General features: G+C 47.2%; 1 protein-coding gene across 1 annotated transcript in view; it reads right to left on the reverse strand.

The window, feature by feature from the left end:
* The window catches only part of TSEN34 (tRNA splicing endonuclease subunit 34), a 282,186-nt gene that overhangs the window by 58,344 nt on the left and 210,078 nt on the right, over nucleotides 1-13,764 (reverse strand). Inside the window, exon 4 of the mRNA XM_078654976.1 lies at nucleotides 8,687-8,903. Within this exon, the coding sequence (XP_078511102.1) occupies nucleotides 8,687-8,903 (217 nt within the window). The remainder of the gene's footprint in view (nucleotides 1-8,686; nucleotides 8,904-13,764) is intronic.

Consider the following 13,764-nt stretch of genomic DNA (forward strand, 5'->3'; position numbering starts at 1 on the left):
GGGGAGAGCCCTGCTTCGTGCTGTCCTGGCAGAGGAGCTCGAGTGCTCTGCGGGGCTCCCATGAGAAGCCCGGCATGTTCCAGATGGTACGAGCCCGGTGAGGTAAGGGGGAGGGGTGTGTGCCTGCGTGTGTGTGCCTGTGTGTGTGTGTGTGTGCCTGCGTGTGTGTGCATGCGCGCGTGTGTCTGTGCCTGCCTGCGTGTGTGTGTGTGTGCATATGTGTATGTGTGTGTTTGCGCACTTCAGGGAATGTGAGGCAGGAGATGTGCACGGTGCCGGCCTGGACGTGCGCGTCCACAGACACCAATCGCCGCGCGTGTCCGACCCCCGTCTCAGATTCCCAGGTAGCGGACAACATTAGATACTTCGCTGGATGCAATGCTTCCCATTGCTTTCTCCAGCTCGACCTAAAAAGAACAATTGATGGACATAAGGCTGATCAATGTTAAACATGCAGTACAGAGATATGGGCCTAAATCCTTTGTTTATTTTGCTCCCTATGCCATTCCAGTTTAAACCAGCCATGTGCAAATCAGTCTTGACCCTGTTCTCCATGGGAACAGTCCAGCCCAAACTGACAGGCCAGGATCACCCTTGACCGGAAAGAAGCATCTTAGGACTGGTTTCAGGGTTTCACCCCTTATCAGCCAGGCTAAGGTGACTCCAGAGGCAAGGAGAGCAAAGGACCCATGTCTGGGCATGCCCGTCTTACTCGGGGTGACAAATGAAAAAAGTACAATTTATGAACAGAATGCTGATCATACGACAGGCAATGATGGAAGCCTTTTTGCATGGGGCTCAGGTGGGACTTGGACTTCTTGATGGTGAATGTTGGAAAGAGGGTTATTAGTAGTGGAAAATATGCATCTACGACTGGCTCAGTATAGGTCTCTATAAATTATTCCTGTGCTTAACCCTGGGTAGCTTGGCTGCAAGCAGGCAAGCTTAACTTAGGAGACAGGTATGTAAAGCATTTAAAAACACCAATTTAGAAGACACAAACTAAATAAAAGTTCCACAACAATTTATAAAAATAGAAAATATATGTTTGAGGCATGTGGGCTGCTGAATTCATATCCGTGCATAGATCGCCACCTCGTGTTGGGTCCGGATGATTGCACTTTGTTGTCTTGGAAGAGTCTTCGAAGTATCACGAGATAGGTGACTCCTCCCCTGGACTACAGTGCGCATGGGCATCTTCTCCATCCTGAGATTGTTTTTTTCCGCCATTGGGTTCGGATGTTACTCCTATACTCCAACTTCGGAATCGAAACAAAACTTTTCTAAAGGCCAAAAGGCCTTCGACTTAGACGGTATTGTTCTCGCTCGGTACCTCTTTACTCGATCAAACTTTCCATCTCGACTCGGTCGTCGGCGTGGGCTATTGGGCCTTTTCGACGCCACGTGGGCCTGCTGTCGATGGAAAGAAGTCCGTTCAAAAAGTGCCCACAATGCAACTCCAAGTTCCCACATACTGACAAACACTCAGTATGCAACAAGTGCCTTTCACCAGACCATAAGGAAGAAACCTGCCTAGCCTGCGCCCAATTTCGGTCGAAGAAAACCATACGGATTCGCCGGGTCGCTAGGCAAGAGATGCAGCGACAGGCACCAGAACCGGACAACATCTTCGATGATGACCAAGAACTACCGGAAGCTCCAGATTCGGACCTAGAGATCGTCACCGTCGAGGACTACTCGGACTCCGATGACGAGATCCCACCGGGGCAAATCGGGAGTACACTGCCCCCCGACACCACTTACCCAGTTACCGAAGGCTCCGGTCGAGGCATCGCCAAGAGGCCTAAGCCAAGATCCGAAAAACGTTTCGCCAGCCCTGCCATCCGGCTCGGCTCCGAAATCAAAACCGAAACATAAGCCTTTAGAGACGCCAGGGCCAAGTACCGTCATCCCTAAGAAGGTTCCAGAGCCCAAGAAGGTTGTCGACCCGAAGGGCGTTGAACCGAAAAAGGCCGTACAGCCCAAAAGCGTCCAACCAAAGAAGAATGTCGACCCGAAAAAAGGCCGTTCAGCCAAAAGGCGTCGACCCGAAAAAGGTCGTCGAACCGAACAAGAACACACAGCCGAAGGGCGCCGAACCAAAGAAGGTCGCCGACCCGAACAAGCCAGCTGTACCAAAAACCGTCGACCCGGCAAAGGTCGCCGACAAAGGACAGTCAACCAAAAAGCCTGTCGAGCACAAGAAACGTGTCGAACTGAAAGATCCGGTCGACCCAAAATCACTCGTCGACCTGAAAAAAGGGCCCGAGCCGAAGAAAAGCAATAAGACACAAAAAGTCGTCGAAGCAGAAGGTGCTATCGACCCAAAAAAGTCAAACACAAAACCAAGGACTGTAGAGGAAGAACTCTTCCATCCAGATCCATCAGATGACCAAGCAAAAATATATATTAATCCTGAGACTGGTAAAGTCACAATCCTGCACAGGAAGAAGAGGCCACTGGACACTGACTCTCATTCCCCTATTCCACTAAAGAAGAGGGAGAGGGGCTGGCCTAACGGCTAAGGCGCTCGACCTCGGACCTGGGGATCTGGGTTCGAGTCTCGGTAACGACGCCAAAAACCTCCTGTGATTCTGGGCAAATCACTTAATCTCCCCGTGCCTAAAAGTGTGTCCTCATGTTAAAAAAAAAAAAAAAAAATGTAACTTGTGCTATGTAAAGCGCTCTGATACCTGATTCGGTTCGGGTCTAGTTCGCGCTATATAAAACTCCACAAAAAAAAAACCAAAAAAAAAAAACCAAAAAAAAAAAAAAGGACTTTGGGACTTCTCCCTCTAGACCTTTCATCCCTTTCTATCCTATTATGCCTACTACACCTTTAGCTCCTTACTCTCCTTCTCACCACGGGGACAATGAGGGGAACACAGGGGAAGATCCACAGCCTCAGTATGATTTTCCACAAAATCCCCACCCACAAGATGAACCATGGGAGGAGCCAACAGACCCTTACAACACCCATCCCATTCCTGATGTATCCTCTTATCCAACTAAGCCGTCAACTACTGATGACACCATTGTCTTCAACCAACTAATAGACAGGGCAGCGCAATACCACAATGTAGACATGCATAATGACCTTGTGGAAGAAGACTTTTTATTTGACACCTTCCCTACTTCAGAAAAGAGTGTCAGAACACTTCCTATGTTAAAGGGAGTATTGAAACACGCACCTGACATATTTAAAGATACAGCCAGGGCACGAGTAATCAATCCCAGGATTGAGAAGAAGTATAGAGCAGCCCCTACAGACCCTACCTACATCAGAGGGCAGTTACCATTAGACTCACTAGTAGTGGCTAATGCACGTAAAAGGGCCAACTCACAGACAACGGGGGAAGCACCTCCCCCCGATAAGGAATCAAAGATACTAGAGGCCTCAGGTAAAAGGGTAGCAGCACAGGCCTCCAATTCATGGAGGATTGCGAATACACAAGCTCTACTGGCTCGTTACGACAGGGCACACTATGACCAGCTCGAAAGCTTAATGCAACACCTACCTGAGCCTTTTAAAGCACAAGCTGATGACCTCATACAGGAGGGAAAATTCATTACAAACGGCTCCATCAAATGTGCGCTTGACGCAGCCGACACCGCAGCCAGGTCTCTTAACACTAGCGTTTTACTACGCCGACATGCATGGCTGCGTATTTTCGGCTTTAAGAACGAGGTGCAGTCCACCATTCTTAACCAGCCAGTCAATCAGGACTTTCTATTTGGCCCTGCTGTCGACACCATTTTAGATAAAATGAAGAAGGATACCGAAACCGCAAAGTCAATGGGGGCATTACAGTTTCAGCAACATAGAGGCTCCTTTCGACGCTCCTCATACAGGGCAACCACACGAGGCAATACCTCGCAAACGTCATCTTCATACAAAGGCAACACACAAGGTTCCTTCACCAAGAACTCAAACAGAGGAGGTTATAGGGGCAACAATAATAAGGGAAGAGGACGTGGAGGCAATAACACCAGAGCCTCCACTGCCACAAAACAGTGACTTCATCACGCTACCTCCAGACCACCTAACACCGGTCGGAGGCAGACTCCAACAGTTCCTACCTGTCTGGCACGCAATTACCACGGACAGGTGGGTGAGAGAAATTATCCAGTATGGTTATTGCCTGGAACTCACTTCTACACCACCAAACATACCACCCAGACACCGCCCTATGTCCAAAGAACACATCACCCTGCTCCAACAAGAGGTGAAATGCATGCTGGAAAAGGGGGCCATAGAGCCAGTCCCTTTCCAACAGCAAGGGACAGGAGTAAACTCCATATACTTCCTTATTCCCAAGAAGGACGGTTCCCACAGACCAATATTGGACCTCAGACCCCTAAATCAATACATACTGTCGGAGCACTTACATATGATCACACTACAGCAAGTGCTCCCATTGCTACAACAAGGAGACTTCCTAGCAACACTGGACCTCAAGGATGCGTATTTTCACATACCCATCCATCCAGCTCACAGAAAATATCTCAGGTTCACAATACAAGGTCAACACTACCAATTCAAGGTTCTGCCCTTCGGGGTAACCACGGCTCCAAGAGTGTTTACAAAATGCTTAGCGACAGTAGCAGCACATCTCAGAAGGCAACACATCCATGTGTTCCCGTATCTGGACGATTGGCTAATACAAGCGAAATCGTACCAACAGTGTGCAACACACACGTCTCAAACACTTCAGCTGCTACACAGCCTAGGGGTTTCGATAGACTACCCAAAATCGCACCTGCAACCATCCCACACACAATAATATCTGGGAGCCACTATAGATACCTCCGTGGCAAAGGCATACCCTAACTCAGCAAGGATAACCAGCATGCAGATGCTCATTCGCAAATTTCTGCCACAACACTCTCTGCCAGCTCGAGTCTTCATGCAGCTCATAGGCATGATGGCCTCCTGCATATTCATTGTCCCCCATGCCAGACTTCAAATGCGTCCATTACAAGAATGCCTAGCACGGCAATGGAACCAGGCTCGAGGACAACTAAAAGACCTAGTGTTGGTAGACAGTCGCGCTCACAACTCTCTGCAGTGGTGGAACCCACAAAACCTTTCCAAGGGGCGACTGTTCCAAGAGCCGGTTCCACAACTAGTACTAACAGCGGACGCATCACTGACAGGCTGGGGAGCCCATCTTCTTCAATACACAGTACAGGGGCTTTGGACAACCAAACAAAAGAAACTGCATATCAACCAACTAGAGTTGCTAGCGATATTCCTAGCCCTGAAAGCATTCCAAAAATACTTGTACAGCAAGACTGTGTTGATCCGGACGGACAACATGACCGCAATGTACTATATCCAGAAACAGGGAGGAACACACTCTCCACAGCTGTCCCACCTGGCACAAAGCATACGGAAGTGGGCAATTCCCAAAAACATTGTTCTCCTATCAGAACACCTTCCAGGGAAAGACAATCAGATAGCAGACCTGCGCAGCAGGCACAGCCAACAACTACACGAATGGGAGATCCACACCCAAGTTCTCCAGCCATTATTCAAACAGTGGGGTCACCCAGAGATAGACTGTTTGCCACAAAAGAAAACTCGAAATGCCAGTACTTTGCCGCCAGGTTCCCACATCCGTTGTCACAGGGCAATGCGATATGGATGAACTGGTCAAGCAGATTTGCGTACGCTTTTCCCCCATCACCGCTGATTCCACTGGTGGCACTCAAACTGCGGCAACAGTCACTCACACTAATCCTAGTTGCTCCCACATGGGCGAGACAACCATGGTACACAAAGTTCCTGGAGCTTTCAGTAGTTCGTCATCAAAGACTGTGCCATCTTCTAACTCAGAGCCATGGAGAAATCAGACACCCAGATCCCAATCAGATGAACCTAGCGATCTGGCTCCTGTGGTCTTAGAGTTTGGATACCTTAACTTGCCTCCAGACTGCATGAACATCATTAGGGAGGCAAGACGACCAACTACACGACCGTGCTATGCAGCTAAATGGAAGAGATTTGTTATTTACTGCAACAATAACCAAATCAACCCATTAGATGCTTCCATACAAAACATTATATGTTACCTGCTGCAGCTACAAAGATGCAACTTAGCATACTCTTCGATACGACTACACGTCGCTGCTATAGCAGCATACCTTCAAAACAGGCAACACTTTTCACTGTTTAGAGTACCAGCAATCAAAGCCTTTATAGAGGGTCTTAAAAGGGTGATCCCTCCAAGACACCCCCCTTCCCCAGTCTGGAATCTAAATATAGTACTTACCAGACTCATGGGACCTCCCTTCGAACCTCTACACTCATGCGAACTGCAATTCTTAACGTGGAAAGTAGCATTCTTGATTGCCATTACCTCACTCAGACGAGTAAGCGAATTACAAGCACTGACAATTCAAGAACCTTTCATGCAAGTACATGCCAACAGGGTGGTTCTTAGAACAAACCCTAAGTTCATGCCAAAGGTCGTATCCAATTTCCATATTAATCAATCAATAGAACTGCCAGTATTCTTTCAAAATCCACAGTCAGTAGCTGAGAGAGCCTAACACACACTAGATGTGAAAAGAGATCTGCTTCATTATGTGGACAGAACTAAATCATTTAGAAAGACAAAGCAATTATTTGTTCTTTTGCACCACAACACAAAGGAAATCCAATATCAAAGTCAGGAATAGCCAGATGGATAGTTCAATGCTTTCAGATATACTATCAAAAGGCAAAACACACTAACAGTCCCCCCAAGAGCACACTACAAGGAAAATGGGGGCATCCATGGCTTTCCTAGGGAATATTCCTCTTGAAGACATTTGTAAGGCAGCCACATGGACCACCATACACACTTTCACAAAACACTACTGTGTAGACGTGCAAGCAAAACAGCAAGCTGCTGTAGGCCAGGCTGTCCTCAAAACTCTTTTTCAAGCTGCTGCAGCTGGCACAGTTAACCACCGCTAGAGGAGATACTGCTATACATCCAATGCACAGATATGAATTTAGCAGCCCACATGCCTCGAACGGAATATGCTACTTACCAGTATGCATCTGTTCTTGGCATGTAGGGCTGCTGATATTCATAACGCCCGCCCTCCTCCCCGGTGCCTGTCGCAGCTGCAGCATTATCTTTGGCATGGCCATCTCTTACTTTACTATCTCCATCTCTGCCACAATGGCGAAAAACAATCTGAGGATAGAGAAGATGCGCATGTGCACTGTAGTCTAGGGGAGGAGTCACCTATCTCGTGATACTTCGAAGACTCTTCCAAGACAACAAAGTGCAATCATCCGGACCCAACACTAGGCGGCGATCTATGCACAGATATGAATGTCAGCAGCCCTACATGCCAAGAACAGATGCATACTGGTAAGTAGCATATTCCTTATCTTTAAAATGACATCAAAATGATAGAAACCCAATGTAATGAACAAGAGATATGAATTTTTAAAGAATTACCACTCTATAGTGCTTCAATGCCTACAGCGCCACTATGGGACGTCGCCTCAAGCTTGACTGGGACAAAGTCAAAGTCTCAGGTTGACCGCAAAAGAGCCCTGGCACCAAGAAGTAAAATTGACCATACTAAGCCAGGATTGAACATTCAAGCTCTCAGACATACGGTCAGATCAACAGGATCAACACAACCTGCTCTATGTTATATTATGTTAAAAACATTTATTGGCACGATTACCCGGAGGTGCCATGGCGCTAACTCTGTAGAGACCGGATAGGGAACACCACTAATTACAGAAAAGCCAGGTTTTCAGCTCCTTACAAAATGATATCAAACTGGGCAGGAATCTGATATGAGAGGGAAGAAGATTTAAGCTTTAGCAGTGATGATTACAAAACTTCTACCTCCCCAGATAACATGTTTGAACATGGGAACCACCATTCTCTTAGCCCCAGAAAAGCATAGGTTTCTGCTAGGCTCATACTACTTAAATGACTCCTTCAAATACTCAGAGTCGATGTTGTGCAATGACTTGTAGGTAATGCAAAGAGCCTTAAACTTGATTTGTTGCTTAACTGGAAGTCTGTGTAGATCATGAATCGCTTGAGAAATAGATTTTAATTTGAGGATCTATGATCGTTACCTAACAGCAGTATTTTGTAAGGCTTGGAGTTTGTTCAGATGTTGTTGCTGCACATTTAGATACAAACCATTGCAATAATCTAGTTTTGGGAGAACCACCGCTGTTATCCCTTTTTTTCGTGCATCCTATAGGATGTAGGGGAGGTTTTTTTTTTAATCATCCTCAAGGTGTAAAAAGAGGAAGAGATGACTGCATTTACATGGTTTTGAAAATTGATCTTGCAGATCCTTGTTCTGTTTGTGTGTGTATTTTAGTTTTAATGGGTAAGTGGGTGAATGCAAAAAGGAGTTAGTAGGTGGATGAATAGATAGAGTGCAAGGATTCCAAAAAGAGTGCATGTATGATTGCTTATTCAGTGCATAAATTCACCAGTTACTCAAAGGGCATGTTTAGTTGTAAGGGAGGAATGTGGACTTCACCAATGCTTGTTGTATATAGCACTTAGTAGAGGGGGTTAGACTGTTTCTAAACTGTCTCAGTTTTGAAAGTATATCAAACCGGAGGCACAGTGGTTTGCACAATACTGTACTTATCTAATGTTTCAACAAGCTCAAGCCCTGTGAAGCTTAAGTATAAGGCACTGACCTGCTGACTCTTTGTGTTCCTGCTTTTTCTTGGCCCGCCCCCGGGTGATCCGTTCAGACAGACCCTCGAGCAAACGGCGCCGCTCCTCCAGGGCAAGGCTCCGCTGCTCATGATATGATTCCTGTAGGCTCTGCTGGAACGCTTCCACCTCTGGGCGTGGGGGCTCTTCTTCTTCACAGGTTTCAGAATCACTGGCATCGTCTGATTCAGCTTCCTCCTGGAGAGGAACCAAACATAATACGCCATGAGAGCTTACAGTTATGCATCAGGTTTCATTGATTAAATATACAGCAGCAAAAAATACAAACACAGTTTCAGAACGGCAGTAACTTGTCAGCCAACATGAGGCCTATGTTAGGGGGCCTATTCACTAAAGGAAACTTACACATGAGTAAATCCACACATACAAGTTCTCTTACACATTTGAGTAGCTTTACTACTTTGGGCTACTCACCAAAGTTACTCATAACTGTATACGTGCATGTCTCCACACCCCGAAATAGGGGGTGGACCCACATTTATGAGTGTAATGTTACTAGAGCCAAAAAGCAGCAGTAATAAGTCCAGCACCACACCTAGTCAACCACTGATATTGCAATACCTTCCCAAAGAAAATATTGGAGGCAGGAACTTAAAATAGAACCCCAGAGGAAAAAAGTTTGGATTTTTTTTTAATATAGAAATTTAATGTTAAACATACATAGTTAAAAATCCGTACTGGATGGATCGGCAATGTGACAAGCCGCCATTTTGAATTGGGCTGTCTCGCTGTGGGAATAAGTGCGAATACGACAGGAATACAGACTTTACACCTTAAACGCATATATCGAGTGCAGGAACAACTTGGCAGCGAGCGGAGGTGATTGTGGCCATACACGGTGTACTCCCTACATGAGGCGGCGCTGAGTCCTACATTGTGCGCAGAAGAGCTGGAGAGCGTGTGCGCCACACCAGATTGGGCTGACATGGTGACTGAAAGACAGTGATACTGACGGAAGCTGCCTGTGTCCGGAAACGAGGGGGGCAACACATTACTTTTAACATAAAAACTCCTGGACTTTGCTAAAGCGTGCTGACATAGTTACACCTGCTGTGTGCCCATAACCTTGGCGACATCTTGCGCGCAGTGGCCTTCCTCCTTTGGTTCCAGAATACTGCGCGACACCGCGGGGTCTCCTGGGGAAATTTGCGCTGTCCTGCAAACCCCCTGATCGGAGACCTCGAGCTTACAGCAGACCACTATCAGAAGGTAATGTGTGGTATCGGACCACCTCGTGATACCTGCATCGCGCTGTGCACATTCCACGAACCTGTGTTCTTGCAATACCGAGTGATCAGGCCTGCTGCAAGCTTAATAGGTGTTGACTTGATCGGACCAGATCATGGGTAAGGGCGACCCCCGCCAGCCGAAGCTCACATTCGAACAAAAAAACAGTCTAAACAAGCGGAACAAGACCTCTTGGCTGAAGGAGGGTCGTCACAAGAGGCTCCTCCAGATATAGATGTTGCTGCACTCCTGCTTGAGGTACGATCGAGCTTCAAAAGTATAGATACCAAGCTTGATGCCATGGCGGCCCAGTTGGACACTGTCAGATCCCAGGTTGCCACGCATGACACTCGGCTAGAAAGCCTTGAGAATCGTCACACGGAGTACAGTGAGTTCCAGCAGGAGACTAAAACGCACATTACCAACTTAGAACATAAAATTGAGACACTGTGCGCCAAAGCGGACGATTTGGAGGCGCGTTCTCGGAGATGCAACATCAGGGTCACAGGTATTCCAGAGACCACAGCAATGGGGAAAATGTAAGTCTTCATAACAGACCTCCTGCATGATATCTTTGACCCGAGCCTCTCTCCGGTATTCACCGTGGAGCGGGCGCACAGAGCACTGGGGAAGAAACCGCCTGTTGGGGCCACGCCGAGACCGATTCTAGTAAAACTGCTCAATTACCAAGACAGAGACTTAATACTGCGTTTAGCAAGGGAGAAGGGAAAGATAACGCACAAAGGAAATAACATTTCTTTCTACCCGGATTTCACGCCATTGGTGCAAGCGGCCTGCAAAGAGTTTTTGCCAGCCAAGAGGCTGCTGCTCCAGGCCGAGATCCCATACTCCCTCTTATATCCGGCAAAACTCAAGGTCATGTACGACGGCACAGCACACCACTTCCTCGAAGCCAGATCTGCTCTCAAATTTGCGAAGCACGGGACTAAATCCAGGAAGAAGCCTCAAACTGAGGTTGGAGAGGGTGGTCAAATGAGTGATAATGATTAAGGTCTACTGCCCTGATGCGTTGTCGCCCCTGGGTGTAGTCCACCTCCCGCTGGTACCACTACTGCGAATGTACTAGATATTCTAGTCTGCTTTTATGTATATGCAACATGATGGTAAGACTGTCCGAATTTTGTTCTGTAAACTAATTCTATATTTGACTCGTACTACGTGGTTTTTCGACCATCCTTGGACCTTGTTGCCTAGATGCGGTTCAGATCCCCGCACTTGATCAACAGCTTACAATAGTGCAGCCACCCTGTGTAAACAGGGGTGTATGCCTGAGATGTCGCGCCTCCGAGGGGTGTCTCCCGCAATTCACAAGTTCTACTGTTCTAACGCCGTTGGCGTGTTAGGGAGGGTTTTGACACAGCCTGATTGGGGGGTTGGTGTGGGTGGTGGGTGGTCTGGGGAACGGGGAAGTTTGGCGTGTTGTCAGTGCTACATGAACAAGCTTAACTGTATTGATGTACAATGCTTTAATATGGGTCAATCAAACTGCACATTCACTGTCTGGGACGACAATCAATGGGGGTGACAAAGGTTCTAACTTGGAACATAAGAGGCTTAAGTGATGGAAGAAAGTCGTGGTTGATGCACAGTTATTTACTAAGACACAACATTGACATCCGTTTCTTACAAGAAATACACATTAACTCCACGGCCTCTCCCAGGCTCAAACACTCAAGATGGGGATCCACATACTCGGCTATATTTTCCAATTACGCCAGGGGAGTAGCTATACTTGTGCTAAGAGGTATTGACTGGAAAGAACACACGGTGATAAGTGATAAAGATGGCAGATATGTGGTCTTACATGGTACTCTACTTGGCAAAAATGTGGTATTGGCGGTTGTGTATGGGCCAAATGTGGACGACCCAGATTTCTACAGAGAGGTGTGGGCACAGATAACGATTCTAGACTGCCCTACGGTCATCTGGGGAGGTGACTTCAATGTGGTCATGGATGACTCGTTAGACAGACAGGGTGCATCCAGGCAACTACATCCACACGCCAACCAGGCCTTAAGAGATATAGTCAATGAGGGATCCTTAATAGATATATGGAGATCCCGTAACGCACGCACAAGAGTAGGAACATGCATTTCTGCACACCATGCCGCCTGGTCCAGATTGGACTTCTGGTTGGTATCTCAAGACGTAGCCACCTGGACTGTTGGTGTTGGTATTTTGGCCCGCTCCCTCTCTGATCATGCTCCCTGCCTTCTAGAACTTGATATTCCTGGGGCTCCCACGAGGGCATTCACCTGGCGCCTCCCGCCACATGCGTTCCAAGATGCAGCCTTCACTGAAGAGATAAGGCAAGACATAAAAGACCATTTTACTAACAATGAAGGTTCCATCGCCACTGAAGCTGTTCTATGGGACGCCTTTAAAGTGGTCATAAGGGGTCAATGTATAGCACGCAAGGCGGGGGGTTTAAAAGCCATCAGAAACACCATAGCTGGGTTAGAGGGAGAGCTCAAAACACTTGAACAATCTTTCTGCGCTGACCCAACACCAGACACGGCCTCACAAATTAAAACTAAACTACTAGACTTCGCAGAGGAGGCCCAGCGCGAGCTGAAATTTTTAGGCAAACAGGCTGAAGCACGGAGATATGGTGAAGGTGATAGACCCAGCCGGCCTTGGCTAGGATGATAAATTTCTCCGCACCACCCACACATGTACACACCATTTTTGACACTGCAGGGAATATGACGACGGGGCAAAGGGAGATACTGAAAGCGTTCACTACATACTATTCAAACTTATATAAGTCCTCGTATGCTGCTCCACAGGATGCTCTTGAGTCCTATCTGGAGTCCATAGCGCTTGTATTGTTTAACAACGCCCATAGGCAGTATATGGATCATCCTGTGACGGTCCAAGACATAGCCAGAACCATCAAAGCTCTCCCGCTCAATAAAGCTCCATGGCCGGATGGCCTTACGGCGGCATTCTACAAAACCTATGTGGAGGAGCTTGCCCCGCGACTGCATGAGGTGTTTGCTGAAGCTCTAGAGTTGGGAACGCTGCCTGAATCTATGAGGGAAGCTCTTGTCATAACCCTGCTGAAACCAGATAAGGACGGCCAATATCTTGACTCGTATAGACCCTTATCACTGATTAATGTAGACGTGAAAATCTATGCGAAAATAATAGCGGACCGTCTACAACCTCTGCTCCCAATGGTGGCCCTCCCGGACCAATCGGGTTTTATACCTGGCCGTGCAACCACACATAACCTGAGAACTGTATTATCGGTATTGCATTATTTGCATCCTGATGTACAAGCTGCAGTGATATTTTTAGATGCCACAAAGGCATTCGATTCTCTTGAATGGCCATATCTCTTTACTATTTTGGAGCGTATGGGGTTCAGCCCGTTGTTCATAAATCAAATCCGCCTACTGTACACTGATCCCAAAGCTAGAGTGAGAGTGAATAGCATGATCTCGGACCCGTTCACAATTTCCAGAGGTACCAGACAGGGATGCCCCTTGTCCCCTTTACTATTCACAATTGCAATGGAGCCACTAGCAGCCAGAATTAGGCAACATCATACTGCCAGGGGTATAGGATTCAGCTCCAGAAGCTTATAAATCTCGCTATATGCTGACGACGTCACTCTCTATGTGAATATCCCTGCTGAAAATCTAAATCCGCTATTGAGGGAATTTGTTAAATTCGGGGGGCTGTCAGGTGTTACCATAAATTGGTCTAAGTCAGTCATGTTTCCACTGACTGATAATACTTCTGAAGTGCACTCTGACTATCCTCTGAGATGGGAAGCTGCTGA

Source organism: Lissotriton helveticus, chromosome 7, assembly GCF_964261635.1.
Source record: "Lissotriton helveticus chromosome 7, aLisHel1.1, whole genome shotgun sequence".
Taxonomy (NCBI): domain Eukaryota; kingdom Metazoa; phylum Chordata; class Amphibia; order Caudata; family Salamandridae; genus Lissotriton; species Lissotriton helveticus.